Source organism: Asparagus officinalis, chromosome 3, assembly GCF_001876935.1.
Source record: "Asparagus officinalis chromosome 3, Aspof.V1, whole genome shotgun sequence".
In the NCBI taxonomy this organism is placed as follows: domain Eukaryota; kingdom Viridiplantae; phylum Streptophyta; class Magnoliopsida; order Asparagales; family Asparagaceae; genus Asparagus; species Asparagus officinalis.
In genome coordinates, this window is record NC_033796.1 from 6977080 (window position 1) to 6988741 (window position 11662).

Below are 11662 nucleotides of genomic sequence, written 5' to 3' on the forward strand. Positions count from 1 at the left end.
AATATAGGACAAATTTTCAAAACAATCCCTTTTGCAATTTTATTCCCAAAAAACGACCCCTTTAATTTTTATTTGTAAACACCGACCTGGTTTCAGCCTCAACGCTGAAACCAGGTCGGTTTTTTAAAAAAAAAATTTCGAAACTTCACGGGAGTTGAACGTGAAGTTGAACTCCCGTGAAGTTTAGTAGATCTGCTAAACTTCACGGAAGTTGAACTCCGGTGAAGTTTCGAATTTTTTTTTAAAAAACCGACCTGGTTTCAGCGCTGAGGCTGAAACCAGGTCGGTTTTTACAATTTTGTTTGAATGATGCCGTTTTTTGGGATTAAGTTCACAAATGGGTCGGTTTTGAAAATTCGTCCTCCTAAATTTTCAAAGAAAACCCAGATTTTATTTTATTTTTTGGGTGCCAGAATTGCAGATAGCAAACACTCGTGCAATAGGTGCGTCACAACCTAATTTAGGCTAAGAGGGTCAATAAAAAACGTTTTATGGGCTTTGCGCGAGTCTTCATCGAAATGCTTGTAAATGGGCGTGATTTGACATCATTCACCTAATTTAGGCTCCAATCATGAATAATACTAGTTGATTGATACTCTTACAGTCATACTCAATAATCTAAAATAGAGGACAGAAGAAAATAGAACGTACCTAGGAATTGAAATTAGTCGGAAACTATGAGCCACTACCCACATAGAGAATGTAATATATATAAAAGGTGCCTTTGAATATTGAAGAAACTTGGAACAAAAAAATATTGCCTGCCCAAATTCAACTGTCAAGTAGGGAAAAGACGAAAAGTTTCTACTTTTTAAAAGAGTTGCTCTTACTCAACTCAAGTAGAAAACTCTCATACATTGAAAAAGGGGGAAAAAATTTAAGCAAAGCATTATCTGTTTTTTCAATACAAAATATCATGTGGAAGGATCAAAAGCTTCACCTCCAAATTCGGCACACCGTTGACTTAACCCTATAAGAAAGATACCTCCATAATTCTCTTCCTTCTCTCATGCCCAAGTCAAACTGAGGGGGGAAAACACTATGAAAGATCCTTTATATAATATAATGCGATGCAGGCCGAAGAAGAAGATGATGATGACATCTGTGAAATCACCAGTCTATCAAAGCATTGGCTACCGGTATAATAACAATTATATTTCAATAAAATGCTAGTAGTTGTATTAATAAACACTAGTATCATATGCATCAAGATTTCATGTATGATAGTTGTGATCTTATTCTGTCCTGATAATTATCATCCTCTGTTTTCTTCCCCGTACTTTGCCGCTCCATAAAGACACCCTTTTTTATCACAAAGCCCCACAAGAATTTTGGCCTGTTACGAGAAAATCCTCAAAAAATCTGGGAACACATCACTTCATCTCTAAACCTTTTGCATTTTTCTGAATCTATTTTTCAGATAATCACCGAACCTTTTTACGGGTTGTCTCAAAAAGTGTCAGGGGTTATCTCATAATGAAACAAACTTCTCTCGGATTTTGTGAAATTTACTCTTCCCCTCCCAAACTCTACTCTTCAACTTCTATTTTTCACTATTTTTTATTTTTTTAAAATAAATTTAATTTTTTTATAATAAAACCAGAATTGAACAGGGCATTGAAACCTCCCAACCATTCAGGTCACCTTCCGTGCTCTTCTCTTCAACTTCAATCATATTAGATATGATATATACTGCATAAACCTCTCGTGTACCAATCAAAGGCCACGGATCTCACCATGACCACCAACAATCCACGCTCATACCTCAAACTCTCCCTCGTCCTCGTCTACACCACCCTCCTCACCGTCCTCCTAATCCTCTTCCACCTCCAATATTCCAACTCCCCCTCGGCACAACGACTGATCCTCCCCCTCTTCACCACCACCACCGAAGCCAACACCAACCCTCCTCCTCTCTCACTCCCGCAACTCAATCACATTCCTCCCTCTCAAGGACCTCAGCCTCTCCCACACCCCCAAGTTCACCTTCATGTCCTCGCTCGCCGACATTCGCCTGCCAAACTACCCCGCTCACCTCCTCTTCCCATCTCCCTCCTCCGACGACCGCCTCCTCTGCCTGAACCCCTACAATCGCCACGACGGCTCGAAGAACTCCTACGCCCTCGCGTACCCGAACGCCCTCCCCCATAACTCCACGCTCCTCCGAGGCCTAACCATCGTCTCGGACACTCTGTACAGAACAGAGAACATTTGGCACGGGCTGTCCACGATAGTCCCGTTCGTAGGGTGGTACCAGAGGAACAAATGCGTTAACGCGGACAGATGGGTTTACTTCCATCACGGCCAGCTCAGGAGTAAGATGGCGAATTGGGTCAATGCCCTGACCGAGGCCACGACCGGGGACGAGGTGAGGATCGAGGATTTTGAGGGGTACGGGGGCGGTGCTGTTTGTTTCGAGAGGGCGGTCGTGTTTCGGCATCTTGAGCAGGGGCTGGAGAGGGAGGGGAGGGAGAGGGTTTATGACATGATGAGGTGCAGAGCCAGAGGGTATTGCGGGGTTAAGGCGAACGGTGGTAACGGTGGTCAGATCGGAGTTACTTTGTTGTTGAGAGTTGGAGGGAGAGCGTTCAAGAACGAGAGCGCTGTGATCGGAGTTTTCGAGAGGGGGTGTGAGAAGGTGGATGGGTGTGCGATGAAGGTCGCCTGGTCTGATAATTTGACATTTTGTGATCAGGTTAGTGTTTTTTTTTTTTTTTTTTTTTTTTTTTTTTTTTTTTTTTTCTTTTGTTTTTTTTCTTTTTTTTTTTTTTTTTTTTTTTTTTTTTTTTTTTTTTGCCTTCAGATTTGTTGTTCATGTTGATTCCAAGATTCATAATTAGTTTCATTTATATAAAAAAAAATTAGTATAAGGATATTATGGTCTCTACAGAATTTTGATTTTTATGCTTTCTACTCGTGATTTGATCTTTAGTATAGGGACAGTAGTCTTGTCCATGGAAGTTGAGATTAGTGATTTTTTTTTTAAGATGTTACGGTCCTCACGTAAATTTGTGTTCTTTGGTTTTGAAATACTTTGGTCCTCACATTTCCTCATTCTATTCAATTGTCATGAAAAAACCTCTTCTTCCATCTTAACTAGATGTTGTATATAACTCAAATATTCTCAAATCTCATGGTGTATTTGATTTGAAGTAGTCAAAAGTCTCATGCATGCTAACGTCTAAAATTTTACAATACATGTAACTGGTTGGATATTTTGCAGCTCCAAAACAGCACTGTCGTAAAAGATTTTTTTAAACAAAGCATTAAAACAGCTCTTTTTTGGTAGTTTTTAAAAAAGCATTATTTCAAGATTTTTTAAAAAATCATGAAATAATCAAATGGAGATACATGGCATAACAACTCGTTTTGCCACCTACAAAGAGACTAATGGCAGAAATCAGCCTGTTGGTCACAACATCGATCAGAATAGTTGAACCTCATCAATCACGCTCTATCTTTGATAGCTTATTTTGCTACAACGAGCCTATATACAGTGTTCTTAACAAAAGCACAAAATCCTGAACTAATGAATCAGGTGAAGCTGCTGAGCGAGACAGACATCCTAGTCTCCAGCCACGGAGCACAAATGACAAACATGATCTTCATGGACAAAAACAGCAGCGTGATGGAGTTCTTCCCTAAAGGATGGCTCGAGTACGCCGGCGTTGGCCAGTACGTCTTCAGATGGTTGGCGGCTTGGTCGGGGATGAGGCACCAAGGGCAGTGGAAGGAACCACTAGAAGGCGAAAAATGTCCTCACAACGACAATTTCAAGTGTTTTCATTTCTACAAAAATGGCAAAGTTGGGCATGATGAAGCTTATTTTGCTACTTTTATGGCTCGTGTCCTTGATGAGGTGAAGGCATCAAAGAATGACACTAAGCAAGAGAGCAAGGGGAGTGCTGCATGTCAATATTGTGGGTCATGAGGTTACTCTTGCGTCGAAAGTGTATATCGATCCATACGAGAGGATAGAAATAGAATTTGATCATTGTTTGATACGTATAAGTTTGATGTGCTGAAAGACACCCATTTTTACAATAGCTAATGCAATAACTAAAATTATCTAAACTATACAAATCTTATGTGCATAGGTCGTAGAATATGCAAATCATGATGGACAATATAGATATTCAATATACGTGGATGTAGGAGAATGACAAATCAAATGGTGAGATGTTCTTTACGTGTGCTATGTGATAATCGGTACAACATGTCATCCTGATTTGCATATCATATATATGATCTATGTGCAAAAATGATTATACAGTTTAAAGTTTAGACATTTCTGGCTCACAGTAAGATATCACTTCACAGTATCTCATTTTCTCTCTCTCATTTTTACACATGTAGAGAGTGCAGGGAGAGTGTCTTTTGATACCCCCCACCCACCCACACCTGTAGGCGTTAAAACTTGCCTATATGTCCCAAAATACAGCTCAAGACCAAGAGAAGGCGATGAACGTCATTATCCGAGTCGAAGAGGATTATCTGACGTCGACAAGCGCATGAAGCGAATCAGCGAACCGTTGATGACACGACAACGAACCACCACAACGGCAAACGCCAAGTAGCTCGCGTGCGTCAATCAATACGTGCACCTTAATCAACACGCGCACGTCAATCAGCTCGCGGGTCAATCAGCTCGCGTGCGTCGGTCAACATGTGCGCGTCAATCAACTCGCGCACGCCAACATACGCACGCGCATTAATCAACACGCGCCCAACAATCAACTCGCGCACGTCGGTCAAATCGCGCGCATCGATCAAACTCGCGGGGAGCATACAAGTCAACAAGATGACCAATCACGCAAAACGGGAGATACTACAAGTCCCGAAAAATCAAAAAAGTCAGAAAACATACAAGTTCGGCAAAAGCGACGGACCCGCGCTAGCGTGGGACAAAACAGACTGACCCGCGCCCGCGCGGGTCGGATTGGATCCGACCCGCCCGCGCGGGTCGGATCTGTCTGACCCGCGCCGCACAGTCCGGAGCCCGAAACGCGTTTTGGCTGTTTTTGACGATTTTTCTCGGGATTTGTTAGTTCCTGAGCATCATAACTTACTTGATATTATCCCCAAACATGGTTAGACTGTTGTTAACTGAAGATAGAGCCAAATCACTTATTCTCATCCAAATAACCGCACCCGAGGCTTATAAATATCAGCCCAAGGCCTCCATTTTTTGGGGGCGATTTATTATCAAGACATGGAGGTGCTGCTGGATTGAGGAGTCAGGGAGCACGAATTTTAGCGAAGGAAAATCAGATCCCAGCGAACTCCGCATAAAGAAGGAGCTATTCGGAGGATCTGAACCCCGTCCGTCCGTTCCTTGAGATTATGCTTGGTCTTAATTTCGAGAAGAGCCCTGATTTCGCTTGGTCGATTTCAGCGCTTCAAATCAAACACTCCCTCGGTAAAGACGAAGCTCTGCCCAATTTTTAACAACCGGATCTAATCGACGGTCGTCCACGAATAAACCCTGGCACAGGCGAAGACACCAACGCAAAGCAGGAGACGATAAACGATCTCCCTGCGTTTGTTTTGACGAGAGTTGTAACTTTTATTTTTATTGTGTAAAAGTCTTATAAAAAGACTATCTTTTTGTTTTCATTATAACGACTAAAGTTGTAATGAATATCTCAATGAATACAACATTTTTTGACGAAAACACCACCCCCACCCAAAAAAAAGGTCAGAAGTTTGTCCATCTGCAAACTCGATTTATTGGACATGCATATGCCTCTTCATGAAACAGACTATTAATTTCGTAAGTTGCATTTAACTCACTAGTTACGAAAACTCTCATGGTCGCTCTTACTTTTTTTGTGAGTAAAGTACACGCTACGCTTCCCTCTTACTCAAAATTTAAGCTCTTAAAACAAATGCAAGTCTGATATGTGGATTAACTGCTAATAGTTGTCTAACAAATACAGACACAACACAAATTTTTACATCTTTTCTAATTACTCTATGTTTGTTTTCTAATTCTTAAGTCAATCCTCTTCCTTCACTTCTCCTCGAGCCCCCAAGAAAACAAATTACCCTTCCATCTGGATTGATGCAGTGCACGAATATCTCAAATCAAAGACAATATTCAAAAAGGGGGTGCAATATTCAAAAAGGGGGTGCAATTACCAAACTACCCCCCCCCCCCAGAGGCTGCTGTTGCTACAGTGTTTATTCCCAAAAAAAGAGACTTTTTGAAGCAAACATAGTATTAGGAATTGGACATTCTGATTCCTAATCCTATTCCTAATCCTTTGGGTGAAACAAACATAGAATACAAAAAAAATGGGATTCTATAAAACTAAAAATTGTCTATAAATTTTTTATGGATTAGGTTGGAATCCATAAATAAAATAGGATTCTTAATCCTATTCCTACCCTCTATTGAACCAAACAGGCCCTAATGCTAGAAGTATTAGAAGAAGAGGAGTTTGCCTTTCTAATTAGGGCCTATTTGGTTTATTTCCTCCAAATATAGGAAATGAAATCGGGTGCTAAATGTTCATATCAATCAGTTTCTATGCGCTTTTTGGAAATGTTATTGTTGTATTTATTTCAGCGTGAAATAGCTGGCGAAAGTTGACTTTTATTCATAATCTGTTGTTTGTTTCAAACCCAAAAAATAGGAAATGAAAAATTGAAAAAAAAAACTGAACATTTCCAACAATTCTCCATCAATGATGCCACATTATTTTACTATTAAGTTTCACCTTTTAGCTCAATTCTGAGCGAAAATAACGGATTTGGTTTCCAACAAAAAGGAGGTGATTTGTGACGTTTCAAGAAAAGTTTTCCAATATGACAATATTAGATGGTTCTAAGAAGGTTGAGAGTCCTTTTATAAATTCATGGTTGATGATATTTGAATAGAAAATACGCTTTAAAATCGTGGACAATAATGAGATTTGAACTTAGGTTGTTTTGATATCATTTTCAAGTCCCTAACCATTACAAAAAAACTCCAAAGCTTATGATAAAAAATGAGAGTTATATTTTTATATTCTAACACATGGTTAATTTCACAGGCCTCCTATTGTTTCATTGTTTTAAACTTACCACCCATCTAGTTCCATGTAGTTTCATTGTTGCAGATAGATCTCTTTGGGGTTTTTTTTTCTTTTGACTCTTTTACCATGGTGAAATTGTGATAGATATGTTGCCTCAGTGTGAAATTAGCGACTTTATTCGAGGGTAAAATAATTTAACCTAGAGGGTCTATTTGCAACAATGAAAGTACAAGGATGGTGAGTTTATCAGAAACAATGATACTAATTCTGAAGTCAATTTTTTGGCTTTCCTTTCGCTTCTCTTCAATGTCAAGTCCACATGGAATCTAATTTCTTCAAATTCAAACATTTGAATCTGATATAATGTAAGAGTATTTCAGATCAATGACCCTTAGGACGTGTTTGGCAAATCCTTAAATTGAATGAGGAATAAACTTGACCCGATTTTGAGATAGTTTTTTACTAAAAAAACTGGGACCTACTCTAGCCCAGTTTTTTCTAAGCCAAAAAAATAAACATGTTCTTTTTTATCCGCCCCTCCCTATGATAAAAAAGAAAACTTATTTACCTTTAAACTGGATCAGGATCAACCCTAATGTAGTTTTGAAGAGTTTGCAAAACATGCCCTTAATTCCCAAATCTTCTCTCTCTAGGACCACCGACGATTTAGCCTCCTACAACAAGTCCAAGCCGCGCCTCATCATATTCTTCATTACTCTCATCTGTTGGAATTGTAACTTAAAACTTGGGAAAGTTTGGTCCCAAATTGGATCTCTAGAGTAGACGTCTCAACCAACCAGACGACTCGAAAGGCGAGACGACAACTCCTAGTCAACACGAAAGGCGGGACGACAACTTCTAGTCGACATGAAAGGCTACCTCAATAATTCAACTGTCAAGCAGGGAAAAGACGAAAAGTTTCTACTTTTTAAAAGAGTTGCTCCTACTCAACTCAAGTAGAAAACTCTCGTACATTGAAAAAGGAAAAGGAAAAAAAGATTAAGCAAAGCATTATCTGTTTTTAAATACAAAATATCATGTGGAAGGATCAAAAGCTTCACCTCCAAATTCGGCACACCGTTGACTTAACCCTATAAGAAAGCTACCTCCATAATTCTCTGCCTTCTCTCATGCCCAAGTCAAACTGAGGGGGGAAAACACTATGAAAGATCCTTTATAGAATATGATGATGACATCTGTGCAATCACCGATCTATCAAAGCATTGCCTACCGGTATAATAACAATTATATCAATAAAGTGCTAGTAGTTGTACTAATAAACACTAGTATCATATGCATCGAGATTTTCATGTGTGATAGTTGTGATCCTATTCTGTCCCGATATTTATCATCCTCTGTTTTTTTTCCCGTACTTTGTCACTCCATAAGGCACCCTTTTTATCACAAAGCCCACAAGAATTTTGGCCTATTTCAAGAAAATCCTCAAAAAATTCGGGAACACATCACTTTATCTCTAAACCTTTAGCATTTTTCTGAATCTATTTTTCAGATAATCACCGAACTTTTTTACGGGTTATCTCAAAAAGTGTCCGGGGTTATCTCATAATGATCCAAACTTCTCTGAGATTTTGTGAAATTTACTCTTCCCCCAGCAAACTCTACTCTTAAACTTTTTTTTTACTATTTTTTATTTTTTTAATTTTATTTTATTTTATTTTTTATAATAAAACCAGAATTAAACCGGCAAATGAAAACCTCTCAACCATGCAGTTGACCTTCGGTGCTCTTCTCTTCAACTTCAATCATATTGGATGATATATACATAGTACTGCATAAACCTCTCGTGTACCAATCAAAGGCCACGGATCTCACCATGACCACCCGCAACCCGCGCTCATACCTCCTCAAACTCTCCCTCGTCCTCGTTTCATGTCCTCGCTCGCCGACATTCGCCTGCCAAACTACCCCGCTCACCTCCTCTTCCCATCTCCCTCCTCCGACGACCGCCTCCTCTGCCTGAACCCCTACAATCGCCACGACGGCTCGAAGAACTCCTACGCCCTCGCGTACCCGAACGCCCTCCCCCATAACTCCACGCTCCTCCGAGGCCTAACCATCGTCTCGGACACTCTGTACAGAACAGAGAACATTTGGCACGGGCTGTCCACGATAGTCCCGTTCGTAGGGTGGTACCAGAGGAACAAATGCGTTAACGCGGACAGATGGGTTTACTTCCATCACGGCCAGCTCAGGAGTAAGATGGCGAATTGGGTCAATGCCCTGACCGAGGCCACGACCGGGGACGAGGTGAGGATCGAGGATTTTGAGGGGTACGGGGGCGGTGCTGTTTGCTTCGAGAAGGCGATCGTGTTTCGGCATCTTGAGCAGGGGCTGGAGAGGGAGGGGAGGGAGAGGGTTTATGACATGATGAGGTGCAGAGCCAGAGAGTATTGTGGGGTTAAGGTGAACGGTGGTCGGATCGGAGTTACTTTGTTGTTGAGAGTTGGAGGGAGAGCATTCAAGAACGAGAGCGCTGTGATCGGGGTTTTTGAGAGGGGGTGTGCGAAAGTGGATGGGTGTGCGATGAAGGTTGCCTGGTCTGATAATTTGACATTTTGTGATCAGGTTAGTATGTGTATATTTTTTTTGCCTTCAGATTTGTTGTTCATGTTGATTCCATGATTCATAATTAGTTTCATTTTTTCAGTATAAGGATATTATGGTCTCTACAGAATTTTGATTTTTATGCTTTCTACTCGTGATTTGATCTTTAGTATAGGGACAACAGTCTTGTCCATGGAAGTTGAGATTAGTGTTTTTTTTTAGGATGTTACGGTCCATATGTAAATTTGTTGTTCTTTGGTTTTGAAATACTTTGGTCCTCACTTTTCCTCATGATTCTATTCAATTGTCAGGAAAAAAAACAATTCTTCCATCTTAACTGGATGTTGCATATAACTCAAATATTCTCAAATCTCATGGTGTATTTGATTTGAAGTAGTCAAAAGTCTCATGCATGCTAATTAACATCTAAAATTTTACAATACATGAAAGTGGTTGGGTATATATTTTACAACTCCAAAACATCACTGTCGTAAAAGTTTAAGGAAAAAAAAGCATTAAAACAGCTCTTTTTGGTAGTTTAATCACTGACATGCTTACCTAAAAAAATCTTGAAATAATCAAATGGAGTATTATGGTCTCTACAGAATTTTGATTTTTATGCTTTCTACTCGTGATTTGATCTTTAGTATAGGGACAACAGTCTTGTCCATGGAAGTTGAGATTAGTGTTTTTTTTTAGGATGTTACGGTCCATATGTAAATTTGTTGTTCTTTGGTTTTGAAATACTTTGGTCCTCACTTTTCCTCATGATTCTATTCAATTGTCAGGAAAAAAAACAATTCTTCCATCTTAACTGGATGTTGCATATAACTCAAATATTCTCAAATCTCATGGTGTATTTGATTTGAAGTAGTCAAAAGTCTCATGCATGCTAATTAACATCTAAAATTTTACAATACATGAAAGTGGTTGGGTATATATTTTACAACTCCAAAACATCACTGTCGTAAAAGTTTAAGGAAAAAAAAGCATTAAAACAGCTCTTTTTGGTAGTTTAATCACTGACATGCTTACCTAAAAAAATCTTGAAATAATCAAATGGAGATACGTGGCATAACAACTCGTTTTGCCACCTACAAATAGACTAATAGTAGAAATCAGCCTGTTGGTCACAAACATCAGAATAGTTGAACCTGGCCAATCACAGTACTCTTAGCTTATTTTGCTACAATGAGGCTATATACAGTGTTCTTAACAAAAGCTCAAAATCCTGAACTAATGAATCAGGTGAGCCTGCTGAGCGAGACAGACATCCTAGTCACCAGCCACGGAGCACAAATGACAAACATGATCTTCATGGACAAAAACAGCAGCGTGATGGAGTTCTTCCCTAAAGGTTGGCTTGAGTACGCCGGAGTTGGCCAGTACGTCTACAGATGGTTGGCGGCTTGGTCGGGGATGAGGCACCAAGGGCAGTGGAAGGAACCACTAGAAGGTGAAAACTGTCCTCACAATGACAATTTCAAGTGTTTTGCTTTCTACAAAGATGGCAAAGTTGGGCATGATGAAGCTTACTTTGCTACTTTTATGGCTCGTGTCCTTGATGAGGTGAAGGCATCAAAGAATGCCACTAAGCAAGAGAGCAAGGGGAGTGCTGCATGTCAATATTGTGGGTCATGAGGTTACTCTCGTGTCGAAAGTGTATATATATGGATCCATACGAGAGGATAGAAATAAAATTTGATCATTGTTTGATACGTAAAGTTTGATGTGCTGAAGGACACCCATTTTTACAATAGCTAATACGATGATTAAAATTATCTAAACTATACAAATCTTATGTGCATAGGTCGTAGAATATGCAAATCATGATGGACAGTATAGATACCACGTTGAGTTCAATATACATGGATGTAGGAGAATGACAAATCAAATGGTGAGATGTTCTTTATGTGTGCTATGTGATAATCGGTACAACATGTCATCCCGATTTGCATATCATATATATGTTCTATGTGCATAAATGATTATACAGTTTAAAGTTTAGACATTTACACATGTAGAGATGGGGGGTGAACAAGTCACTCTTGATCTCACCAATTGCTCCAACAATAGAA

At 39.7% G+C, this 11662-nt stretch overlaps 2 protein-coding genes across 2 annotated transcripts; both read left to right on the forward strand.

The window, feature by feature from the left end:
• LOC109832050 lies at window positions 1661–4046 on the forward strand. The gene is made up of 2 exons (XM_020399503.1): window positions 1661–2695; window positions 3539–4046. Exons 1-2 carry the CDS (start codon window positions 1991–1993, stop codon window positions 3929–3931), a joined length of 1098 nt encoding a protein of 365 aa, XP_020255092.1. The 5' UTR covers window positions 1661–1990; the 3' UTR covers window positions 3932–4046.
• LOC109834559 lies at window positions 8910–11333 on the forward strand. Its single transcript, XM_020402596.1, has 2 exons — window positions 8910–9605; window positions 10833–11333. The coding sequence occupies exons 1-2, from the start codon at window positions 8910–8912 to the stop codon at window positions 11223–11225; spliced, it is 1089 nt and encodes a 362-aa protein (XP_020258185.1). The 3' UTR covers window positions 11226–11333.